This window comes from Chiloscyllium plagiosum, unplaced genomic scaffold, assembly GCF_037043375.1.
Source record: "Chiloscyllium plagiosum isolate Xiang-an unplaced genomic scaffold, Cpla_swu_hap1 HiC_scaffold_5, whole genome shotgun sequence".
Taxonomy (NCBI): Eukaryota; Metazoa; Chordata; class Chondrichthyes; order Orectolobiformes; family Hemiscylliidae; genus Chiloscyllium; species Chiloscyllium plagiosum.
Window position 1 is genome coordinate 62,455,269 of NW_028270143.1, and position 26,783 is coordinate 62,482,051.

Consider the following 26,783-nt stretch of genomic DNA (forward strand, 5'->3'; position numbering starts at 1 on the left):
CCTCTTTTCCCATTCCTGTTTAATTTCGTGGAAGACTGCCTTTTCTAGCCTAATTATGTGATCCAGTATGGTTCTGATGCAGACTGTCCAAACAGCCAGCTTTTCACTCATTCCTAGTTCTACCTCTGGTACTGACATGGACCATGACCACTGGATCCACCCCCTCTCACTGCAAGTAATATAGCCCAGATATCCTGATACCTGCAGCTGGACATACAGCCAGAACCAATTGGACTTTGTGCTGTTTATTATATGTGCCCAGTGGTCATTGTCAGTTAGTTCATTTACCCCATAGCCCTTGCTGTCATCCAAACAAGCTGGAAAAACCTAAACCTCAAACCTGTGAGACTGTTCTTGATCTCTCCTTACTTGACTGACTATTGGCCAAATCAGATGACCCCCTCCTCTGGGGATGTCATTGCCTCCTGGAATAGTGTCTAGATTTATTGCCTTTTCCTGGTGTGCCATAGCATCTGTGGCTAGGTCTCCTGCCCAGTGACTGAGCCAAAGCTCCTGCAACTGTAGATAATCTGACTTTTAATAGTCATATTGAAAGCCCTTGATTAATCCATACCTTTTTAAGTGACAAGTCATTTCATACCGCAAACCTTTTTCCAATAATTTATCTACCACCAGGTTTAGGCTAACTGGTATGTAATTACTATCCTAGTTAATCCTCTTTTTCAACAAACTATGCCAGTTAACATACCAAAATGGTAGTCAGACTCTCTAAGGCAATCTCAGATGCTTTTTTAATCTGGATTAATGCTTCATTCCATTTTTGGGGATGGTGAGCACATCTGTATTTTCTGTCACTGCCTATGCCATCCAATTGTCTAGCTACTCTGTACAACTTTTGTGCTTTATCTTTCACTGAAAAGGGATGCAAAACACGAGATCAGAAAATGCCTGATAATTGCAACTAGTAGTAAGCAGATGGTGGGCTTTAACTAAAGACTCCCTTGTGGACCTATGAATTAAAAACCCACTGAAATTCTGGGTTATGTGGTGGTGTGTTTGCATCACCTTACAAGTAAGGTACATAAGTCACTCCAAAACTATTATTCAATACCTGGTGCAGTGGAATGTAACAATATCTGAATTTTCAACTTTCACACACTAGTTACTTTTCTGTTTTCGGAGACCCTGCTTTTTAAGTTATGCTTCTTTGCACTTTACATACTTGTAGACCGCCTTTGGTTTTCTACTTTTTTAAAATTCGTCAATATTTTGTCGAATGTTACTTTTGCTAATTTTCTTTTTCATTTCACCCCTTCACTGTCATTGAGCTCTGGCATCTGACACTTTTTTTTCCCTTTGCTTATCCTGCTTTCTATGCTTGTTTGATAGCTGATAGGGTGGGGACTCTCTAAAGCAAAACCAGCCCTGTTTATTGATATGTATTCTGAAGTCCCTCAAACTCTTCCTCCTTAATGTCACTTGATTTTCTGACTATCAAGGAATTGTTTTCAGTCAACTTGTGCAAAATCACATCTCTGCTCATTAGAAATTTCTCTTTACCCACTTTAGGAGAGCAGGAGGAGAAACCTCCCATCATAGTGCTATCAAACTGATCTCCTTTCACCTGTTCAAATTAATTGCCTAAAACCAAGTCCAGATTAGTGTCTTCTCTTAGTTTGGTATAGATTAGCTGACTTAAAAAAAAAAATCACAGCAGTTTAAGCATTTACTGATTCCATTGTCCATTGACTTACTGAACTGCTCATTTTTGTGGGGTTATACATAGTATTCTGCCAAACTAATATTTTCTACATGTTTTGTGAATTAAGCTCCAGGAAAAGTCTATTTCCCTTACAAGGGAAGAAATTGTTGAGAGTTAGAATACTGTGTAATGTGTAAGCTCTGTACGTTACGGTCTGTGTTGTTGTCTTAATAAAAGTCATGCTTCTCATTTTTATTTACTTAGGTATTACTGAATATATGATTGAACAATCTGGCCCACCTTCCAAACAAATTCAAGCTCTTAAACAAGTTCAAGAATTCCTTAAGGATGGTGATGATGTCATAATTATAGGCATTTTTAATAGTGAACAAGATCCAGCTTATAACATTTATCAAGATGCTGGTGAGTAATTTATAATGCTGTACTAGATAATTGTACAGGCTGTGGTTTTAGCCTCTGGCTTGGTTTGTGTATCCAGTTCGAAAATTCACTGTTGATCCTTGTGCAGAATAAGCTTCAAAGCTGTTGTCTTGGGCTCTCCAATTAATATTTTGTAATGGAGCTAGTGAAGTCCATGCAGGGCAAGTTGTGTAATTGATTGGGAGTAATGAACAAAAATCTATACCCAAGAGGCTTCAGGTGATTACAAGAAAATGTACTACTCGAATCAAATTTGGAATATTAATTCTGCCTGTTATTAACAAAAAGAAGTCTGTGATCAAGATGACTTTCTTTCTTCTGGCCATTGATAGTTTAGCAGGTCTAACAAGTAGCTGGTCATATTCTTGCAGTGAATGTCATGAGTTCTGTTGGGATGAATGTGTAATAACTTTTTAAATTTTTAGGTAACTCTATCAGAGATGACTATAGATTGCATCACACCTTCAGCAGTGAAATACGGGACTTCTTAAAAGCATCACCAGGACAGCTACTTATGATGCAACCTGAAAAATTTAATTCTGCATATGAGCCCAAAATGCATACTTTGACAATCAAGGTATGTGCTATCCTCCAATTTGCTGCCTGTCATAGTCCTGAATTTGTCATGAACGCTGGTTCTAGATATTAAATTCCTAATGCTCCAGGCTGCACGCATCCTTCCATATACTCAAGTCCTCTTCATCATTTCATGGCATTTAACTTTTCTAGTTGAAGGTGACAGTAGAATCCCAAAGTTGAGATCTTCTATTGCCTTTAAATCAGTGTCTCAAGATTAAGTACTGCCTTCACTCTCTCCACATTGCCTCATCCTAAAATTTATTCCAAGAATGTAGTTGAAATATTTAATCTTGTTGCCTTATGAATTAATACCCATTTATGCAAATTTATTCACAAATTATCATTGCAGGACTCGTTACCTCCTTCTGAAGTGACAGATTTTATTACAAATAATGCTTTGCCTTTAGTTGGCCATCGTAAGCAAAGCAATGATGCAAAAAGATACAGCAAACGTCCGTTAGTGGTGGTGTACTATGGCGTGGACTTCAGTTTTGATTATCGTGTGGGTAAGTGTTATGCACATTATTCTAAAATAAATCTAAGAGTAACTTACGTTTGTTTTATGACCTTACTCCATATCTGACCTTATTCCATTTAGAGTCAAAATGTTTACAAGTTGCAATCAGTTTGACACTATAGAATCATGCAACACAGAAGTAGCCCTTCGGCCAATTAAGTCTGCATCAACAAAAAGCGACTTCCATTTTTCACTACTTGACCTGTAACTTGAATGTTATGAGATATCAAGTGCTCATCTAATTCCTTTTTTTCCCCCAGAAAGGATATGAGGTTTTCTGTTTCTGTTACCCTTAGGTGTATTCTGAAATTTTTCCACCCTCTGGGTGAAAAAAACATTTCCTTAAATCCTCTCTAAATATGTATCTAGCTTTGCTCTTCAGAATAAGGTCCAGCATTGCACTGTCCCTTATTGGAGTTGTTTTTTTAAAAAAAAAACTGACCTGAATACATTTCAAGAAATCTGTCCGTTTTACATCATGACTGTTCCAACTAATGTTAGGGATGTTAAAAATTAGAGATTAACTATAGGAATTTCATGTGCTTCAGTGAATTGTTTATATACATATTGCCGTTTCTTCTATTGCCTGCGGTTTGCTTGTTTGGGGGTCTGTACTACACTCCCAGCTGGGTGATTGTCTTTTGTTCCTAAACTCCACTGACACAGCCTCGTTTTAAGACTTTTCCAAGACAATATCCTGAGCTAGTTCCTTGTGGACATGCCCTATACAGATCAGAAATACCTCCAGTTCAATCACTCTTCTGAATGCTGGATGAGTATACTACAATTTTGTCTCCTAGCCTTCCTGAGTAGGGAAGAGAATCCACTGTTTCCATTTCCAGCCAATTCGTGTGAATACATAAATATATCCCACTGTTGGAGTAAGACCTAGGTTGAACTTGCCTTTGACCTACACAGACAAAAGACTGTCAGGTCATTTGTCAAATTTTACAGTTCTTGATTTTCTTATCCTTGGTGTGTGTTGCAGTTACATAGTTAGATTAGCAAGCTTTTGTGTTTCAAAAATTAAAATCATTCCCTCTCATTAAAATTATTCATTCTCAACCTGCCCAGAAAAAAATACCATGTATCATCCCTCGCCTCTCTTGCACAATAGAGGCTTATGAAATTAGAACATATAACATAGAAAAATACAGCGCAGTACAGGCCCTTTGGCCCTCAATGTTGCACCGATCCAAGCCCACCTAACCTACACTAGCCCACTATCCTCCATATGCCTATCCAATGCCTGTTTAAATGCCCATAAAGAGGGAGAGTCCACCACTGCTACTGGCAGGGCATTCCATGAACACTCAACTCGCTGAGTAAAGAATCGACCCCTAACATCTGTCCTATACCTACCACCCCTTAATTTAAAGCTATGCCCCCTCGTAATAGCTGACTCCATACATGGAATTAAAATTTAGTTTGTGATTATCTCAGTTGCTTTTGTGGCAGCCTGTAGTTTGTTAAATTTTAAACAAGGATCTTGTAAAGGGAATAGTTTTCAGTGCGCTGTGATTTTTTTTTTTGTAACAGCACTTAATTTTCAGGTGAACTCTAAATTTTTAACAGGCCTTGGGAGTCTGTTGGTATCTTCCACAGCAAAGTATTGCTTGATAACTTGCAGCTAATTTGATTTATTTTTTCTAGAATTTTTTTTTAGCAAAACAATTTACTAGTATTTAAAAGCAGGCAATGGAATCATGGCCCCACATCTTGTGATTTCCTTCAAATACAAAGTGAAAGTGGTTTCAAATTCAAAGTGAAGGTGGGTTCCTGAGTTTTTAAGAGTTTTAGAGTAATTTTGGATTAGGGTGGCCATCATACTGCCGTGACAGGTTGTCACAATTGGTCTTAACACACTGATTTTTGCTGCTGTTTGCAAGAAATCTGATTTTTTCCTAGTCATAGTAGATCCTCTGCTTCATTTTCCCTGACCCTCTGAATTGTGACCTCTCCCCACACAGTCCGTCCTCACAACAAACTCCCTTTGCCTTGCCCCACTGCCCTTTCCTGTACCTGTATTTCTGAACAAGATCCAGTTCCTGTCAGATCTTCCCAGGATTATCTAAGTGTGTGGTCTCCATGGTACAGAAGTGCTGGGCTAGGGATATTGTAATCTATCTTTCTTTCTTTTCTTTTTGGAATATTCCTGCTTTTCTTTCCTGAACAGTGAGAGGTCTTTTGAATGATGACGGGCAGGAAGAGCAACTCCTTCATTCATCTTTGCAAAAACACTGTGCATTATAACAATCACTGATCAACACTTCTGTGCCATCAGAGCTCGCTTTCACAAATCTGGAGTTTTGAATTGGATCTGACATTTGAATGGGGACCACAGGTTCAGGAAAGCGAATTGGTGTGGTGGGAGTCAGCAAGTACAAGGGCTAGCAAAAGGGAGGCATGGACGAAGCTGGCAAGTTGAGAGCTAATGGGGTAGCTCCAAATAGTATCAAATGTATCATTGAACATTGAAATGATTTTCATAAAAGTTGCAGACCCAATTGCTTTCTTTTAAATGAGAACAAAGTTAAGTTGATTTTTAAATAGAGATTTACTGTACTTTTACCCACCTCCTCATTTACCCATTCTTGTCCTTCTACAACTCTTGTTGCTCCCACTGTTTCTTTCGGGCATTTTTCTCAGTGCGCTTATATTTTTTAAAAAGCACCAAAAATGTTGGCGGTGCATTTGTTTGGGAGTATCAAATATGACAAGTTTTCCGTTTGTGTACTTAACTCAAAATGCTGAATGCTGACTATTAACTTTTGTATGTTGCTTGTAATTCCAGCTACACAGTACTGGCGGAAGAAAGTATTGGAAGTAGCTAAGGATTTTCCTGAGTATACCTTTGCCATTGCTGATGAAGAGGATTATTCATCAGAACTAAATAGCCTGGGTTTGGCAGACAGTGGTGAAGAAGTGAATGCAGCAATTCTAGATGTAGCTGGCAAGAAGTATGCAATGGAACCAGAAGAATTTGATTCTGATACGCTGAGAGAATTTGTGATGGCATTTAAGAAAGGTATGATCACTTTAAAATGTGACTACTATGAGGAAAATTAAACGGTCTAATTTATATTTAGTTTGAGGACACTTGTTGAATTCAGGACATTTCTCTCTAAACCAGCAGATTCAGAAATACTGGTGTTGTAGAACACTGGGGCCTTGGGGTTCAGGTACATGATTCTTTAAAGTTTGTGTCACATACAGACTGGTGGTTTAAAGAGCATTTGGTACTCTTGCCTTCATTGCTCAGTCATTTGAAGATAGGAGTTGGGAACTCCTGTTGTGGTAGTACAAGACATTGAGGCCTCTTCTGGAATACCGTGTTCGGTTCTAGCCACCCAGTTATAAGATGGATTTTAATCTGGAGAAATCCAGAAGAAATTTACCAGAATGTTGTTGGGTATAGAAGGTTTGAGTAATAAGGAAAGGCTGGGACTTCTTTCACTGGAGTGTAGGAGGTTGAAAGGTGACCTGATGAAGTTTATATAATAATGAGTATAGATAGAGTTAATGGTAGTTGCCTTTTCCCAAGGATGGGGGATTTCAAGGCTAGGGGGCACACTGTTAAGGTGAGAGGAGAGAGGTTTCAAAAAAAAAAGAAGCAAGAGGCAGATTTTTTTTTTTGAGGGTGATTTGCATGTGGAGTGAATTTTGGGGAAGTGGATGTGGGTACATTTACAATATTTAAAAGACATATTTGTATTAGTACATGGAACGGCTTTGGAGGGATAAGGGCCAGGAGCAGGCATGTGGGATAGTTAGTTTGGTATTATATTTGGCATGGACTAGTTGGATCAAGGGGCCTGGTTCCATGCTGTATAACTTGGACTCTATTTCAAAAAGGTTAGAGTGTGATAAAGTATAAGTACTTTGGAATTGGATGTAGGGGGGGAATCTCCCAGATGAGTTTTCTCAAACAATGATTTGAATGACCAGACTCTGACTTAAACTTTTAAAACTGCACATTGGTTAAGGCATCTAGTTGACAAACTCGTAGCATTGACAGTTATGCCCATCAAATATAGGTTAATCATTAGCAGGAAACTGATTTAGCAGTTGGAATTTGGGTGGGAGTCCTCATTAAAAATAGGTGGATTTTGCTGACAGTGTGGAGGAGGCCACAACAAGATGCGGATTCTCACTTGAAATTTCATACTATTGTAGCTGCATTTTTGTCCATTCATTTACTGTCTACATGTGCAATATCTGTCAACATCTCTGGTTACATTATCAAGACGTCTGTCGCTGGAAAAGCACAGCAGGTCAGACAGCATCCGATGAGCAGGAGAATCAACAGTCTTCATCAGGAAGTATGTTCAAAACGTTGACACTCCTACTCATCGGATGCTGCCTGACCTGTACTTTTCCAGCCCCATACTTTTTGACTCTGATCTCCAGCATCTGTAGTCCTCACCATCTCTGGTTATATTCCCACCTAACTTTGTATCACTCAGAAATTTCAATATATTATTCAATCTCTTGTCAAATAAAGCATGAGGTAAAGTAGCAGAGGTAGGCCATTGGCTCACTGAGACTGCTCAATCATGCAATGAGATTATGACTATTCTGACAATCCTCAACTCCACTTCCCCACCTTTTTTCCCCAAAACACTTTATCCCTTCATCCTCAATCTTAATGTAGATTGTAAATAAGGCTCCAACACTCGTGTTTGTGGCACTTAAGCAGTAATCTTGTAGTATCTTCAGTCACAAGATGTGGGCATTGCTGACAATGCCAGCATTTGTCTTTTGTTCTATTGTTGTTTTCTCTTGTATTTGGTAACGTCTACTCTGCTGGGACAGATCGAAAATCTGGGAAAACCTAACTTGTGCAACCATTAGCTCTTCTGTCATCTCTGTTAGAACCTTTTTAGGGTGTAGGCCATCAGATTATAGGAATTTGTGACTCTTTTTCATTGGATCTTCTCCAGCACTTTTGTTTTCATCTGTTCATGTTTTTCTCATTTTTCTCTTTGGAGCCTCTTGTCCATCTTTCACTTCCCAGCAAGTGTGCCTCATCATGCTTTTTAGAATTCTACTGAACATCTATTCCTTTTTTTTGTAAAGGAAGAGTTTAACCCTACTTCATCAAACTTTTTGACACCCTGATATTTATTGTTTTTCCTTGCACCTTGAAGTGCCTTGAGATTTTTCTATTAACTTGCTGTAAATATGCTCAATAACTAGATCTGAATTATTTTGTGCATTAAGGGCTGCATGTATTCACAAATTCCTTGCCTATCTTTTAACAGGTAAATTAAAGCCAATTGTCAAGTCACAACCAGTTCCAAAGAGTAACAAAGGACCAGTAAAAGTGGTGGTGGGCAAAACGTTTTCTGAAATAGTTATGGACAAAAAGAAAGATGTCCTGATAGAATTCTATGCACCGTGGTGTGGACATTGCAAAAAACTGGAGCCAGTGTATTTAGAACTTGGAAAGAAATATAAAAATGAAGAAAACCTAATCATTGCAAAGATGGATGCAACAGCAAATGACGTACCAAATGATAAGTACAAAACGGAGGGATTTCCTACCATCTATTTTGCTCCAAGTAGTAATAAAGACAATCCTATTCAATATGATAAGGGTGACCGAGACCTTGAATCTTTGAGCAAATTTGTGGAAGAACATGCAACCAAACTATCAAGAAGAAAAGATGAACTATAATGAGTCTTTGCTACTTTATTCATTTATAGGGAACCTTGGAAGCTTCCAACCATGCAGTTTGGGTTTAAGTTGAAATGACCAGTTTCGAAATCTTAATACCTAAAAATAAATCACTGGGATAAGAGATTGAACTTTTGCCTGCCAGAGAAATTTTGTTTCTACCTGTATGATTGAGGTATTTACCTAGAATGTGTGAAATCACTGTTTTGTGAAGTTTATATGGTTTGTCATTCGATTTATATTTTGGTTTAAAAAAAAAGCCTTCCAATAAAGACAACCTAAAGAATTTATTTTTGGAAGATTTTTTTTCTCTAACCTCTTCTTTTTCCCTTGTCCTTCATATTAACTGGATTAGTAGTTTTGTTTTTATCTTTTGCAACTGTTAATCTGAGATGGACAGTTTTTTTCCATAACAAAATGACTTGACAAACCTTCCTAAACTTTGAATTTCCCTATTTAAGAATCTTGTTCACTGATCTAATACAAGACTATTGTGCAGTTACTCTGCAGGAGTTGTAGAGATGCTTTTAATCTTAATTGAACTGTTGACAGCAATTTTGACTTCACACCCAATGCCAGAAGCAAAGGCATAATGTCTACCATTTGAGAAATCATGTATTGTGAACAATTCTCTTTATCTTCTCTTTCCGCCTTTTTCCAGGCTCCATCTTCCAGCTTCTATCTTCAAGCTTCTTGAAGGTCTCAGGATAAGACCGATGCAGTACTCTTGGATTGTCACTGGAAGTTCATCTGAATTTTAATTCTTCAGTTCAAAGTCATTATGAGAATGTGCCTGTTCCAGATTCTGGCCTTGTCTATGCCCTGCAGTAGTTACAGCAAAATGAGCAATACAAAGGAAACAAAGTGCGCACAATGTATTAGATTCTGAAAAGGTTTCCTAAATTCTTTTCTTCTGTTGTGCCATTTCTGTTCCATTTTTTAAAACTATGCAGTGCAGTGACTCTTAAATAATCTACATCAAAAATTACCATTGTATACAATGCCACATGTTTCTAATCCCAATTTTAGGCTTAATTGTGCAGGATGAAAACAAAAAGGAACTTAATTTATCAAACTCCTTTCATTTCTTGGACACCAAATATTTTAATACTTGTGTTAGTGTTGTGACATTCTTACAAAGGTTTTTTTTAAAAAAAGTCTGCCAAATGTTTCATCTTAAACAACATTCTATTGAGTAAAATTACAACTCAAACTCCTGGTGATAAATTATCAAACTAGAAGTGAGTTATCTGCTTTTCAGTTCTAAAATCCGAAGGCCAAGAGGCAAAATTGAAAATGATGCTCTTTGTGAATGAGTGTAGAAACCAAGCAATGGTATTGAAATGTTTTTGTTAGCTTTTGTCTCATTTTGATGACATCAGCACATGTAACTAAAGTGACCATATCCACATTTCTTTGCAAAACCCATTTTAATTTCTTGGATCAGGAGAAATATTACATTTCTGGGCAAGAGGTAATTGAAACCCAAAGGGAAGAAAAAAAAACAAGAACTGTCCAGATAATGAGAAGTAACTAGCCTTTGGATGTTCATGAACAGGGGATGCAGCTTTCCTCTTCCCTGAATGTCCCATCTGAGAAGTTGGCAACACTGGTTAAAAAGTAAGTCAAAATGCCATTTTCAGACAAAACATCCAGCTCTTGAAAACCTTTGCAATACTTAATGCTTGAAAGTAGGAAACATGAAGCAGATCCACTGTCTTGTGTGTGCAAGTTTTGATAAAGATCAAGTTCTTGTTACCTGGTGACTGATTCAAAGAATCCCCATTTTATTGCTGAAGCCTTTATCTCACCTGTATATGGGGAAGAAAAGATAGTGATATGTTTTTGATGCTGCAAAAGAGAGATAAAATTTCACTTTCTGATGTGGTTAAAGAACAAATTGGGGATCCAAGATGGCGGCGACCCAGTAAGACTGAGTCTATAGTGCTCCTCCCAAGACCTGGGCACAGTGGGTCACCTACCCCCTACCAAGCTCACCAAATCATTTATAAATCATTTTTAACAGTTTAGTAACTCAATTAGTTGTGCAATATTATATTTAAGCAACTTTATCCTAAGTTAAAATGACTAAAGGGAAGGGAGCCCGCAGCTCTCAGCAAGCAGGAACCCCTCCCCCACACTCTCCAGCTGCAGCAGAGGCGTCCACAGCCGCCCCGGGGGACTTACCTACAGTAGCAAGCCTTGCAGAAATGCTTTCCAAGCTTGACTCGAAGATCGATGCCTTTATCGTCGAATCCAGGAACCGTTGGGAGTCGTTGTCGGCCGCGCTGAAGAAGCACGACCGTGAAATTGAAGAAATTCAACGCCGAGTCGGAGGGGCGGAGCTAAAGGCCGCGACCTCGGAGACAACCGCTCAATCGGCCGTGGATCAGGTCCGGACTCTCGAGCAGCGAGTCCGGACCTTGGAAAATCATATTGACGACCTCGATAATCGAGGTCGTCGAAAAAATATTCGTTTGCTGGGCCTTCCCGAGCAGGAAGAGGAAGGCCAGCTTACAGCATTCCTGGAGCAGTGGCTGCCACAACTTTTAAATCTGCAAGCTGGATCAGGCCAGGTAAGGGTGGAATGGGCCTACCGGGTAGCAATACGCGGGCCCGGCTCGAACCAGCGCCCACGCCCGGTCCTGTTCCGGCTGCAGAGCTACAAGGAGAGGCAGATACTCCTAGAAGCCTCTAGAAATCTCGGAAAAGACCCCCAAGCTATGATCTACAAAGGATCCAAGATCATGCTATTTCAGGACTTTTCCCCGGCTCTGGTTCGAAAGAGGAAGGCATTCGACGAGGCGAAGAAGCGTTTAAGGGACTTAAATGTACAGTACTCCTTACGCTACCCAGCGATGTTACGCTTTAACCATGAAGGATCTGTATATAACTTTGGATCACCAGAAAAGGCTAAGGAATTCTTGGACTCTCTTAGATAAACTGTAGGACATAATGGATGTTGGTCTGCCTTCCCCCCCCCCCCCCCCCCCCCCCCGTTTTGGTTTATATCCCCTCCCTTTTTTTTTCTTACCTTATTGCTTAATATTATTATGGGGGGTGGGGAGAGGGATTTGATTTTCTCCCCCCCCCCCCCCCCGCCTTGGAGTTATTTTCTGTTATTATTTTATGTATATATGAGAGGTGTATGTATATGTGTGTGTGTGTGTGTGTGTGTGTATATGTGTATATATATATAAGCTGGGGGATTTGGTTAATGTTGGTGGGGGGAGGTGGTTACCTTATTCGATTTTACCTCTGTCTTTAGGAGCGGGGTTGTTTTTCCCTTCGTTATTTTGTATTATCATATTTAATTATTATTTGTTGAACTGGTAATTTTATAGTTATATGTTTATATATGGTATTAACATTACCAAATATACCCAGGTGTTGGTAGGGGTGGGGGTGGGGTGCTCACTGTTAACTCTAGCTTTGTATTATATTTGAATTTTCCTCACGTTATTGAGGAGTGCCTGGGTCAAGGGTGGGGCATTGGTTGGGAGAGGATATGAGGGATTTTTGGAGAGGAAGTGATGCCCCCTGGGAACAAGGGGGAAAGTCTCCACTTAGATACGTTTTATATTTTTTTTATTTAGAAATAGTTTTTTACTGTATTGTTGTGGGTGTATTAAAGAGGGTTTATTTTTGTAAATTTTACATGTTCCATGCTCGGGATGTTCTGGATAGGGTTCCCCCTCCCGAGGGGTCTCGGATTGGCCCAGAGGATTATGGTTGATCAATCGGTTAAGTGGTGCACCTGGAATGTCAAGGGGAGTAATTCGCCACTTAAAAGGAAGAAAATATTATCAAATCTTAAGAAGGAAAGAGTTGATATAGCTCTCCTACAGGAGACACACCTGTCAGATAAAGAACACTTGAAATTACGACAGGGCGGATTTGATCAGGCCTTTTTTTCTTCTTTTAGCTCAAAAAGCAGGGGAGTTGTTATTCTTGTTCGGAAGAATTTCCCTTTCAAAATCCTAAAGCAGATAAAAGACGAATCTGGACGATATATCTTGATTAAAGCTCTCATAAATGGAGAGGAATATGGGATTTTAAATTTGTACTGCCCCCCGGCACACCCCTTTAAATTTATAACGGAAGCCTTTTCAAAATTGATGGCTTTTGATGCCCGTCATATAATTATAGGGGGAGACTTTAACTGTATTATGGATCCGGAAATAGACAGGATTCCCAAGAGTACTGCAGGAGTATCTCCCAGATCTAGACAATTGATGGATCTGAACAAAGAATTAGGATTAGTAGATGTATGGAGATGTCTTCATCCACAGGGTAGAGATTTTTCTTTCTACTCTAATCCACATAAATGTCACACCAGAATTGATATGTTTTTTGCCCCCTCAATTTTTTTAAATTCCATATCATCCTGTAAAATAGGTAATATAGCAATTTCTGACCACGCTGCTGTATATATGGAAACTAAGGCGAGGAACAGTGGGACATCCCCTCGGCATTGGCGTATGGACCCCTTCTTAATGAAAGATAGTAAATTTGTAAAGTACTTCTCGCAAGAATTTAAAACTTTTTTAGAAATTAATTCAGGTACAGCTAGCAACCCGTCAATGATGTGGGAGACCATCAAAGCTTACACGCGAGGCTTGATCATCTCCTACTCTGCGACCCAGAAGAAATTAAAGGGAGAACAACAGCGTCTGCTTGAAGCCCGCTTAAAAGCGGCTGAAACAGCATACACTGATAGACCCTCTATTATTAAATTGCAAAGGATTACAGCTCTTAGGACAGCTCTAAATACTACACTTACTCAAACGGCTAAGAGGGAAATATTATTTGCAAAGCAAAGGTTATATGAATATGGCGACAAACCGGGTAGATACTTAGCATTTCTTGCAAAGAAAAAAAAGGCCCCTCAGACTATTATGTCTATCAAGGAAAGTACGGGTATTTTGACTCATGATCATAAAAAGATTAATGCGACCTTTAGAAAATTCTATTCTGAGTTATATAAATCACAGGATTGTGAAGATAGGACGAAGAGGATGCAGTCATTTTTTAAAAATTTGACTTTTCCAGACCTAACTCCGGAACAAGTATCGGTCCTAAATGCTCCTCTTACACCCCAAGAAATAGTTGATGCAATTAGGCACCTTCAAAATGGTAAGACGCCGGGCCCAGATGGCTTTCAAGCTGAATTCTATAAAGAATTTACAGAAATACTGGTTGGTCCACTTATGGATATGTATAACTATGCATATAGTCAGGGCTGTCTCCCGCCTTCGTTGAAAGAGGCAAATATCTCTCTTATCCTTAAAAAAGGAAAAGACCCAGAAGATTGTACATCATACAGACCAATATCCTTGCTAAATGTAGATTTTAAAATCCTCTCTAAAACGTTAGCACTGAGATTAGAAAGGATACTGCCACATATTATAAAGGAGGATCAGACGGGGTTTATTAAGGGCCGTAGATCATCCAATAATGTTAGAAGGGCTCTGAATATGATTCAAGCTTGTCATCAGGGAAAGATACCAGGAGTAGTGGTTTCATTAGACGCGGAAAAGGCATTTGATAGGGTCGAATGGTCATATTTGTTTTACACATTGGAGAGGTTTGGTGTTGGACAGGTGTTTACCAAATGGATCTCAACATTGTATAGTGATCCCAAAGCAGTTGTGGTTACCAATGGATTAGGCTCGGATAGCTTCAGTGTGGGTAGGGGCTGCCGTCAGGGATGTCCCCTCTCGCCATTGTTATTCACGCTAATAATTGAACCACTAGCAGAAGCTATACGAGCTGATCCTAATATAGTGGCCCCGAGGATTGGTACAGGTAAACATAAAATTACCCTTTATGCAGATGATGTTCTTCTATTCCTCAGTAACCCTTTGACGTCCATACCTCGCTTAATCCAAGTTATTAATACATTTAGTGCATTCTCAGGTTATAAAATTAACTTTTCAAAATCGGAGGCAATGCCAATGGGTGGCCTTGCTGTGATACCCCGCTTAGCGGACGGTTCCCTTTTTCCCTTTCGCTGGTCCCTGGAGGGTTTCTTATATTTAGGCATTTTTATTACCCCAGTATTTGGTCAGTTGTATAAGGCTAATTTTGTGTATTTATTGGAAAAGATAAGGCAGGACCTCCAGCGATGGGGAGACCTGCCAATTTCCTGGTTGGGTAGAATAGCATTAATCAAAATGAATATCCTGCCCCGTCTCCTATATCCTATGAGAATGCTTCCGGTGATGCTGCCGAGGACAGCTTTATGTAAATTATACGGCTGGCTGAGTTCCTTTATCTGGAACCATAGGCGGCCCCTTATTAAGCTGAAGAAGCTACAGCTTCCACAGGCAAGGGGTGGATTGGACTTCCCAGATTTTAGGAAATATCAATTAAGTTCCCTATTAAGTTATATAGCTGATTGGGTCTTGTCTGATCCACAATCAATCTGGTTGGACATCGAGGCTTCTCAAGTAAAATACCCACTTATTAACCTCTTATTCTCAGACAAGAGGAAAATCATTACAGATCACTGTAAAAACCCTATAATACTGAATACAATCAAGGCTTGGAATATAATGCGGCAAAATGAGGGTAATTCACATAAAACATCCCCCTATGCACCGATAGTGGGAGCATGGGGATTCAAACCGGGGTTAACAGATGCCACTTTTAAACTCTGGAGATCCAGGGGTATCTCATGTCTCGGGGATTTATTTAAGGATGGGGTCCTGATGTCTTTCGGACAGCTGCGTCAGAAATTCGGATTACCCAATGGAGACCTCTTTCGATACTTCCAAATTCGAGATTTTATACAGAAGAAGACTACGTTATTAGATAGTCTTTATAAATCCGATAGAGAATGTAGTGTCCTACGACCAGTGGGGGTATCTTCCGTCAGTAATATTTATCATTTGCTACATGATGAAGTATCGGGAGATATGGATAATCTGCTTAAAACATGGGATCAGGATCTGGGACTAGAAATCTCCACAGAAACGTGGAATGATATCTGGGAAAATGCTAGAAGAATTACTATTTGCAACAGAACCCAGGCTATCCAGCTGAAGATACTTCATAGGGCCCATATAGCACCGGTTCGATTGGCAAAATTTAAGGCAGGAGCATCTCCAATGTGTCCTAAATGCAAAATAGAGGTGGGCACTCTTGTACATTGCTTATGGACCTGTCATAAGATCCGTAGATATTGGACTAAAGTAGCAAGCACCCTGACAGAAATTTTAGGAACGGAAATAAAAGTGGACCCCGTATCTCTCCTCTTGGGCTTTTCGAACTTTCCCTCCCTGGACACGTACGGGAAGAGACTATTTTCTATTCTTTCTTTCTGTGCAAGGAAAAATATTTTGATGAACTGGGTGGCGGAGGGCCCCCCTGGACTTTCAAATTGGCACAGACTAATTATGGAATGTATTCCCCTTGACTTCCTTACAAATATGGTGCACCGAAAGACCGAATTATTTTATAAAATATGGCAGCCCTTTTTGAATTACATAAATACAGATATTTCGGCTATCCTAACAAGGGCTTTTATTTAATTGAGACTACAGACCTGGCTGGTCCGCGGCCCCTCGGGGGAGGAATCCCGCACGAATACGGGTTTTATCATATCTGATGTTAACACATCCCGAGCATGTAAGAGACTTAAATATACACCCTGGTTAGTTGTAGGTTAGATTAGTAGATAGTTGAGTTTTGTTTGTTTGTGTTTTTTTTTCTTTTCGTTTTTTTTTGTTTTGTTTTTTTTTTCTATTTTTGTCAAATTATGGTTATTGTATATTTGAGCTAATTGTATATCAATGTTTATATCTGAGAGTTTTGTTTATTTTTGTAAACTTGTAAAAATGTTAAATTTCTAATAAAAATATCTATAAAAAAAAAAGAACAAATTGACAGCATCAGCTGATACCAAGGAGACGCTGCAAGAGAAGTTAGCTACTAGTGGAAAGTTTGCAGATAAGTTCATTGTTCGGAAGCTGGCAGTGTCTACTTATACCAACGCATGGAATGTTGATGTCACCTCTACAGATTTTTTTTATTTTGTAAGGAGCTACTTCAATTAGTAAAAATATGATATCACATACTTAAAGGAAAGTGAACTTTTCTTCAAGTGGGCCATGTGTTGGAGCAGCACTGACAAAGTAGACTCTATGACTGGGAAAGTCAAAGGATCTGTCAGTAAGATGAAAGAGCAAAATCCTCAGCTTCAGATCGATCATTATCCTCTGCTGTAGCCAAAACAATGCCACCAGAGCTAGCTGCAATATTAGTGCAAGCTGTGGAAATCATGCACTACATAAAATCACTCCATTGAAATCATGCTTGCTCACTATTTTGTGTGCAGAATGGTAACAGAGTATCCGAGTTCACTACGTCTCAGACATTTTCAGCCATTTAAATGAGCTGAATACTAAAATGCAGGGGCAGAACATGACAATCCTGACCATTGCAGATAAACTTTAAGGTTTCAGGTCAACTGGGATTTTTGACAGAGGCTATGGCAGAGACAGCAGCAGACCAATGTGTATAGCTTCCTATTCAAATGTCTCAATGCAGCAAGAGAAGTTTGGTTTCTATTTCTCCCTCGACCACAATAGAAGACTGCCTGGATACGTGATCTACTTATTCACTATATTGTGATTAATTGCAAGAGCTGATGCAAAAAGGAAAAGAAATATGCAGAACCACTGATGGAACACACAAAGCTGAAGTTTGGAGAGATGCCTGTTTTTAATTGATTGTAGTATATGAATATCTGGCAATTTTGGACCAAGTTGGTTCTTAAAAGCATAACTTTTGCAAACTAGCACATTGAATGTTGACATTTTTTTTTTAAAAAGATGGAGAACTGGCCAGTGGAGCAAGCTTTACAGCTTCCCCTCAATTCCTCCTTGGATCAAAAGGCTTTATGCATGCCAGCAGACCCAGGTTTCCCACTAACTTGGTACAATTGTAATTTACTTTGTTTTGCACTGTATTGAATTTTAATTACATGTCATTTCAATTATTTCGTTGTAATTTATAAAAATATTGTTACAAATATGAAACTGTCTAAAATTCAGACATTTGAACAGAATGCAGTATGTGGAACAGATTCAGGGTCATGAAGAGTTGGAAATAGTTGACTTGAATAGCTTTTGAAATTGTCTACACTTGCAGTCAAAGGTAGTAGTGTCATACATTCGTAGAGGTGTACAGCATGGAAACAGACCCTTCATTACAACTCGTCCATGCTGACCAGATATTCCAACCTAATCTAGTTCCCTTTGCCAGCACCTGGCCCATAACCCTCTGAACCCTTCCAGTTTATATATCCATCCAGATGCCTCTTAAATGTTGCAATTGTACCACTTCCTCTGGCAGCTTATTCCATAAATGCACCACCCTCTGCATGAAAATGTTGCTCTTAGGTCCCTTTGATATCTTCCCGTCTCACCCTCAACTCATGCCCTCTAGATCTGGACTCTTTCCCCCTGCTCTCCCCCAGGAGAGACTTTGATTATTTACTCCATCCAGTGGAGGGGCCAACATTGAATGAAGTATAACATTTGGAATCTGATCCAATTTCTGCATCATATTGCTAAAGGCTGCAGGCAGAGGCTGCATGGGTCAAGTACGTTATTGTTGACTCTAAAGATAACAGTAGTGGAATGGAAATCACAGTTCGGAGTGTGTGTTCCAGTCAATATTTATCTTTGAACTAACATTACCATGTAGCTCATTGCTGTTTAAGGGAATAGGCTGTAAGTTAATTTCAGTGATTGCACTTAAAATAAGCTTCACTACCCAAAGCAGTGGTTCCCAATCTTCAATAACACAACACTTCAACGAGACAAACAATTCCACAGCATACGCATTTTTTATAGTTATTAGAGGTTTGCAAAATAGCGAATAAAGAAACTAAAGGGTCAAACACTGTTACCAATCCACTGGAGGTATAGTTAGTAAGTTTGTAGATGACACCAAAATTGGAGATGTAGTGGACAGCAAAGAAGGTTACCTCCAAGTAGAACAGGATCTTGGTCAGATGGGCTAATGGGCTAATGGGCTGAGGAGTGGCAGGTGGAGTTTAATTTAGATACATGCGAGATACTGCATTTTGCAAAAGCAAATCAGAGCAGGACCTAAACACTTAATGGTAAGATCCTAGGGAGTATTGCTGAACAAAGAGACCTTTGGAGTGCAGATTCACAGCTCCTTGAAAGTGGAGTCGCAGGTAGATAGGATAGTAAAGAAGGCATTTGGTATGCTTTCCTTTATTGGTCAGAATATTGAGTACAGGAGTTGGGAGGTCATGTTGCAGCTGTATAGGATGTTGGTTAGGACACTTTTGGAATATTGCGTGCAATTCTGGTCTTCCTATCGGAAGGAAAACTTGAAAGGGTTCAGAAAAGATTTACAAGGATTTTGTCAGGTTTGGAGGGTTTGAGCTATAAGGAGAGGCTGAATAGTATGGGGCTGTTTTCCCTGGAGCATCGAAGGCTGAGGGATGACCTTTATAGAGGTTTATAAAATCATGAGGAGCATGGACAGAGTAAATAGACAAAGTCTTTTCCCTGGGGGTGGGGGAGTCCAGAACTAGAGGGCGTAGTTTAAGGTGAGGGGGGAAAGATATAAAAGGGACCTAAGGGGTAACTTTTCACGCAGAGGGTGGTGCGTGTATGAAATGAGCTGCTAGAGGAAGTGGTAAAATTGCAACATTTAAGAGGCATCTGAATGGGTATGTGAATAGGAAGGGTTTGGAGGGATATGGGCCAAGTGCTGGCAAAGGGATATCTGATCAGCATGGCCAAGCTGGAATGAAGGGTCTGTTTCCATGCTGTGTATCTCTATGACTCCCTTGCAAGTACACTACCTTTGACTGCAAGTGCAGACATTTTCAAAAGCTATTCAAGTCAATATTTCCAACTCAAATGGACTGAGGAGAGCCAGGAGGGAGCACGAAAAAAGCTTGGCAAGAAGGATTAGGGAGAACCCACAGGCATTTTACTCCTATGTGAGGAATAAGAGAATGATCAGGGAGAAGGTAGGGCTGATCATGGATAGTGGAGGGAACTTGTGCGTGGAATCTGAGCAGGTAGGGGAAGCCCTAAATGAGTTTCTTTTATTGCTTCGGTTTTCACCAAGGAAAGGGAACATGTTGTGAATGAAAACTTTGAGGAACCGGAATACAGTCTTGACCAAAACAAAATTGATGAAGTTGATGTGCTGGAAATTTTGGAAAATATTAAGATTGATAAGTCCCCAGGGCCAGACCAGATTTATCCCAGGCTACTCAATGAAGCAAGAAAGGAGGTTGCAAAGCTGCTGGCGAGGATATTTGCCTCCTCACTCTCTACGGGAGTCGTACCGGAGGATTGGAAGGAGGCGAATGTTGTTCCTCTTTTCAAGAAGGGTAATAGGGAAATCCCTGGTAATCACAGACCAGTCAGTCTTACATCTGTGGTCAGCAAAGGTTTGGAACGAATTCTGAGGGATAGGAATTATGAGTATTTGGCAAAGCATAGTGTGATTAAAGGCAGTCAGCATGGCTTTGAGAGGAGCAGATCATGCCTCCAATCTTACTGAGTTCTCTGAGGAGGTGTCAAGACGAAGGTCGAGCAGTGGATGTGATGTATATGGACTTCAGCAAGGCAATTGATAAGGTTCCCCATGGTAGGCTCATTCATAAAATCAGGAAGTATGGGATACGGGGAGATTTGGCTATGTGGAATCAGAATTGGCTGGCGGACAGAAGGCAGTGTGTGGTTGTCGAAGGAAAGTATTCTGCCTGGAGTTCAGTGTTGAATGGTGTCCCGCAGGGCTCTGTTCTTGGGCCTCTGCTCTTTGTAGTTTTTATAAATGACTTGGATGAGGAGGTTGAGGGGTGGGTTAGTAAATTTGCAGATGACACGAAGGTTCGAGGTGCAGGTTGCAGCGTGACATAAGACAGGATGCAGAGCTGGGCTGAGAAAATGGCAGATGGAGTTCAACCTGGATAAATGCGAAGTGATGCATTTTGGAAGGTCGAACGCGAATGCTGAATATAGCATTTAAGACAGGATTCTTGGCAGTGTGGAGGAACAGAGGGATCTTGGTGTGTAAGTATATAGATCCCTCAAACTTGCCACCCAAGTGGATAGGGTTGTTAAGAAAGCATATGGTGTTTTGGCTTTCATTAACAGGGGGATCGAGTTTAAGAGCTGCGAGGTTTTGCTACAGCTCTACAAGTCCCTGGTTAGACCACATTTGGAATATTGTGTCCAGTTCTGGCAGCCCTACTATAGGAAAGATATAGAGGCTTCGGAGAGGGTGCAAAGAAGGTTTACCAGGATGCTGCCTGGACTAGAGGGCTTGCCTTATGAATAAGCTTGGACTTTTCTCTCTGAAGAGAAGGAGGAAGAGAGGAGACCTGATCGAAGTATACAAGATAATGAGTTGGATAGATAGAGACTTTTCCCCAGGGCAGGATTGACTGGTATGAGGAGTCATAGTTTGAAGATAATAGGAGGAAGGTATAAAGGAGATGTCAGAGGTAGGTTCTTTACGCAGAGAGTTGTGAATGCATGGAATGCGTTGCCAGCTGTGGTGGTGGAAGCAGAGTCATTGGGGACATCGAAGCAGAGTCATTGGGGACATCTAAGCAACTGCTGGACATGCATATGGATAGCGGTGAGTTGAGGGGTGCGTAGGTTAAGTTATTATATTTTACATTAGGATTAAACCTTGGCACAACATCGTGGGCCAAAGGGCCTGTTCTGTGCTGTACTTTTCTATGTTCTAAAACTCTTCATGACCCTGAATTTGTTCCACCTACTGCATTCAGTTCAGGGTCTGAATTTTAGACACTTTCATATCTGTAACAATATTTTTATAAATTGCAACTAAATAATTGAAATGACAATTAAAATTCAATACAGTGCAAAACAAAGTAAATTACAATTGTATCACTCTCTTTTTTTACATCAGTCCTGCCATCCCAGAAATCAGTCTGGTAAACTTCCTTTGTACTTTCCCCATAGCCAGAGTATCATTCCTCAGGTAAGGAGACCAAAAACTGCACATAAAACTGCAAGGTGTGTTCTCACTAAAGCCCCGTACAATTACAAGACATCCCTGCTCCTGCACTGGAATCATCTTGCTATGAAGGCCAACATACCATTTGTTGTCTTCACTGCCTGCTGCAACCGGATGCTTATTTTCAGCGATTGGTTTACATGCTGCACTCAAAGGGACTTGGTGTACTTGTGCGTGAAAGACAGAAAACTAACACAGATGCAGTGTGTAATTACAAAGCCTAATGGAATGTTGGCACTTATTTCAAGGGATTTAGAGGAAAGGGTCCTGGTGAGACCACACAGAGTTGGATTAGATTAGATTCCCTACAGTATGGAAACAGGCCCTTTGGCCTAACAAGTAGTTTCAGGCTTCTTCATTTTTTCGGCAGCAATTGGAGCAGGAGGAGCAAAAGCCAGAACCAGTGCCCCACAGGAAGGTATTTTTTTTAGTATAAAAACTTACCTCTGGAGTTTCAGGTATATATTTTGGCAGCAGCTGAATCCCAAGACACTACATGTGTTTGGCTCCCATCCGCCCTCCTCCTTTAACCAAATAAAAGGACTCTCACGTTTTGCTAACGGAAGGTGTTTCAATAGATATTTCTTGTGTATCATGTGATTGATTAAAAGTTTACTATTAGTTGGTTAGTTGAATAAGATGACAGAGAAGTACTAAAAATTATTTAACTCATAAATTTGTATAAATTAATTAAATAAGTAGAGATGGCTGGAGAGGTGATGTGCAGTAGCTGTATGATGTGGGAGCTGGCTGATCCCATTGTGAACAGCAGTGGCCACATTTGCAGCAAGTGTTGGTTGCTAGAAGAACTCCAGACCAGAATTGATGATCTGAAACTTGAGCTTCAAACTCTGCGGCACATTTGGGAGGGGGAAAGTTACCTGGACACTCTGTTTCAGGAGGCAGTCACACCAAGTAGATTAAGTAATTCAAATTCAGTTAGTGATCAGGAACAACAGGATGTGACTGTAAGTGAGGCAGGTAGGGGGATTCTGAAATCAGGAGTGGAGGAGCTTCAGCCCTTGACCTTGTCCAACAGGTATGAGATTTTTGCTCCCTGTATAGATGAGGAAAAGGGCTGTAGACAGGATGAGCCAGCTGACCACGGCACCATGGTGCAAAAGGCCATTCAAGAGGGGGAGCAAAAAGACATGCAGTTTTTATAGGGGATTCTATAATTTGGGGGTCAGATAGTACCCTTTGTGATCCAGATCGGGAGTCCCGCATGGTGTGTTGCCTGCCCGGTGCCAGGGTACAGGACATTTCCGATCGGCTTGAAAGAATATTGGAATGGGAGGGAGAGGATTCAGTTGTGGTCCACGTTAGCACAAACAACATAGGCAAGGCTAGGAAGGAGGATCTGTTTGGGAAGTGTCAAGCACTAGGAAGAAATTTGAAGAACAGGTCCTCGAGGGTCATAATCTCTGGATTACTGCCCGAGTTACGTGTTAATTGGCATAGGGATAAGAAAATTAGGGAAGTAGATGTGTGGCTAAGAGATTGGTGTGGGAAAGAGGGATTCCATTTCATGGGGTATTGGCATCAGTTTTGTAACCGGGGAAATCTGTACCGATGGGACGGTCTCCACCTGAACCGATCTGGTGTAAAGGATATATAAGGTGGTCACAAGGACTTATGAGTCAGGGGGAAGGGAAAAGGAAAGCAACAGCGAGTATGGGGTCAAGTAGAAAGATAAGCAGCAGGTTATCATGTGTGCAGGGTTTAAGTTCTAGGCAGACTAGCGTGAAGCAAAAAGGAAGGATAACTTAGGATATACTACTAGAGGTGATGGAAATCACGAGGAAAAGAAAATTAGCATTAAGGTGCTTTACCTGAATGCTCGTGGTACTCATAGAGTCATAGAGATGTATAGCATGGAAACAGACCCTTCGGTCCAACCCAATCTAGTCCCACCAGCCAGCACCCGGCCCATATTCCTCCAAACCCTTCCTATTCATATACCCATTCAAATGCCTCTTAAATGTTGCAATTGTACCAGCCTCCACCACTTCCTCTGGCAGCTCATTCCATACACCTACCACCCTCTGCGTGAAAACGTTGCCCCTTAGGTCTCTTTTATATCTTTCCCCTCTCCCCCTAAACCTATGCCCTCTAGTTCTGGACTCCCCGATCCCAGGGAAAAGACTTTGTCTATTTATCCTATCCATGCCCCTCATAATTTTGTAAACCAAGTAGATGAATTAACAGCAGAAATCATTGTGAATGATTATGATGTGGTAGGCATCACAGAGACGTGATTGCAGTTAAACATCCAAGGATTTATAACTTATGGAAAAGACAGGGAGATGGGCAGAGGGGATTGGGTTGTCTTGCTAGTTAAGAATGAAATTAAATATATGGCGCTGATTGATATAGGGTCAGATGCTGTGGAGTCTGTGTGGGTGGAGTTGAGGAACCACAAAGGCAAAAAACCATAATGGGAGTTATGGTACAGAACCCCCAGTAGTGGTCAGGACCGGGGTGCAAGATGTACCGGGAAATAGATAGGGCATGTCAGAAAAGCAAGGTCACGGTGATCATGGGGGATTTCAATATTTAAATGGACTGGGTGAATAATGTTGCCGGTGGATCCAAAGAAAGGGAATTCATGGAATGCTAACAGGATGGCTTTTTGGAACAGCTTGTGATGGAGCCCACAAGGGAGCAAGCTATGCTGGACTTAATGCTATGTAATGAACCAGACTTTATAAAAGTAAGGGAACACTTAGGTGACAGCGATCATAATATGATAGAGTTCAAACTGCAGTTAGAAAGAGAGAAGGCAAAATCAGATGTAATGGTGTTACAGTTAAATAAAGGTAATCACAAGGACATGAGAGAGGAACTGACGAAAATCGACTGGAATCAGAGTCCAGTGGTGAAGACAGCAGGCGTTCCTGGTGTAATTGAGGACACAGTACAGAGTTCATCCCAAAGAAAAGAAAGATTATCCAGGGAGTGGGGATTAGATGGCCATGGCTGACATAAGAAATCAGGACATGTATCAAAGAAAAAGAGAGAGCCTAGAAAGTGGCCAAGAGCAGTGGGAAATCAGAAGATTGGGAAGACTACAAAAACAAACAGAGGATAACTAAGAGAGGAGTAAGGAAGGAGAAGATCAAATATGAAGGTACGCTAGCCAGTAATATTAGAAATGATAGTAAAAGTTTCTTTCAGTACATAAGAAACAAACGAGAGGCAAAAGTAGAAATTGGCCACTCCAAATTGATGCAGGGAGGCAAGGAATAGGTGATGAATTTAATAGATACTTTGAGTCAGTCTCCACAGTGAAAGACATGAGTAATATCCCAACAATCAAGGAGAGTCAAGGAGCAGAGTTGAGTATTGTAGCCATTACAAAAGAGAAAGTGCTAGAAAAGCTGAAAGATCTAAAATTGATAAATCTCCTGGTCCTGATGGGCTACATCCTAGAGTTCTGAGGGAGGTGGCTGAAGAAATAACGGAGGCGTTGATTGTAATCTTTCAAAAATCACTAGAGTCAGGGAAAGTCTCAGATGGTTAGAAAATCGCTGTTCTAACCCTCTTGTTCAAGAAAGGATCAAGACAAAAGATGGAAAATTATAGGCTGATTAGCCTAACCTCGGTTGTAGGTAAAATTCTAGAATCCATAGTAAAGGATGAGGTTTCTAAATTCTTGGAAGTGCAGGGTCAGATTAGAACAAGTCAGTGTGGATTTAGTAAGGGGAGATCATGTCTGACAAACCTGTTAGAATTCTTTGAAGAGGTAACAAGTAGGTTAGACCAGGGAGACCCAGTGGATGTTATCTACCTAGACTTCCAAAAGGCCTTTGATAAGGTGCCTCGATGGGAGACTGCGAGTAAGGTGAGGGCCCATGGTGTTCGAGATGAGCTACTGGCATGGATTGAGGATTGGCTGTCTGACAGACGGCAGAGGGTTGGGATAAAATGTTCTTTTTTGGAAATGCAGCTAGTGACAAGTGGTGTCCTGCAGGGTTCAGTGTTGGGGATGCAGTTGTTCACTTTATATATTAATGATCTGGATGAAGGGACTGGAGGCATTCTGGCAAAGTTTGCTGATGATACGAAGTTAGGCCGACAGGCAAGTAGTACTGAGGAGGTGGGGAGGCTGCAGAAAGATTTAGACAGTTTAGGAAAGTGGTCCAAGAAAAGGCTGATGAAATTCAATGTGAGAAAATGCAAGGTCTTTCACTTCCGAAAACAGAAGACAGGGACAGACGGACTGTTTTCTAAATGGTGAGAAAATTCCTAAAGCCAAAGTACGAAGGGATCTGGGAGCACTAGTCCAGGTTTCTCTAAAGGTTGACTTGCAGGTTGAGTCCATGGTTAAGAAAGCAAATGTAATCTTGTCATTTATCTCAACAGTGATGTTCTACTGAGACTTTATAAAGCTCTGGTCAGGCCCCATTTAGAATACTGTGTCCAATTTTGGGCTCACACCTCAGGAAGGACATACTGACACTGGAGCATGTCCAGTGAAAATTCACACAGATGATCCCTGGAATGGTAGGCCTTACATACGATGAACAGCTGAGGATCCTGAGATTGTATTCATTAATAGTTTAGAAGGATGAGGGGAGATCTAATAGAAACTTAAAAGATAATGCATGGCTTAGAAAGGGTGGACGCTGGGAATTTGTTTCCGTCAGGTGGGGATACTAGGACTCGTGGGCACAGCCTTAGAATTAGAGGGGGTCAATTTAAAATGGAAAGGAGGAGACTTTTATTCAGCCAGAAAGTGGTGGGCCTGTGGAATTCATTGCCTAGGAGCACAGTGGAGGCCAGAATGTTAAATGTCTTCAAGGCAGAGATTGATAAATTCTTAATCTCGCTAGAAATTAAGGGATACA

At 40.5% G+C, this 26,783-nt stretch overlaps 1 protein-coding gene across 1 annotated transcript in view; it reads left to right on the plus strand.

Annotated features, from left to right (window-relative positions):
- The window catches only part of pdia4 (protein disulfide isomerase family A, member 4), a 40,565-nt gene extending 31,399 nt beyond the window's left edge, over positions 1-9,166 (plus strand). Inside the window, exons 6-10 of the mRNA XM_043690136.2 lie at positions 1,928-2,086; positions 2,530-2,681; positions 3,033-3,189; positions 5,995-6,228; positions 8,465-9,166. Coding sequence (XP_043546071.1) covers positions 1,928-2,086; positions 2,530-2,681; positions 3,033-3,189; positions 5,995-6,228; positions 8,465-8,880 — 1,118 coding nt within the window. The 3' untranslated portion in view covers positions 8,881-9,166. The remainder of the gene's footprint in view (positions 1-1,927; positions 2,087-2,529; positions 2,682-3,032; positions 3,190-5,994; positions 6,229-8,464) is intronic.
- Positions 9,167-26,783: the final 17,617 nt, after the last annotated feature.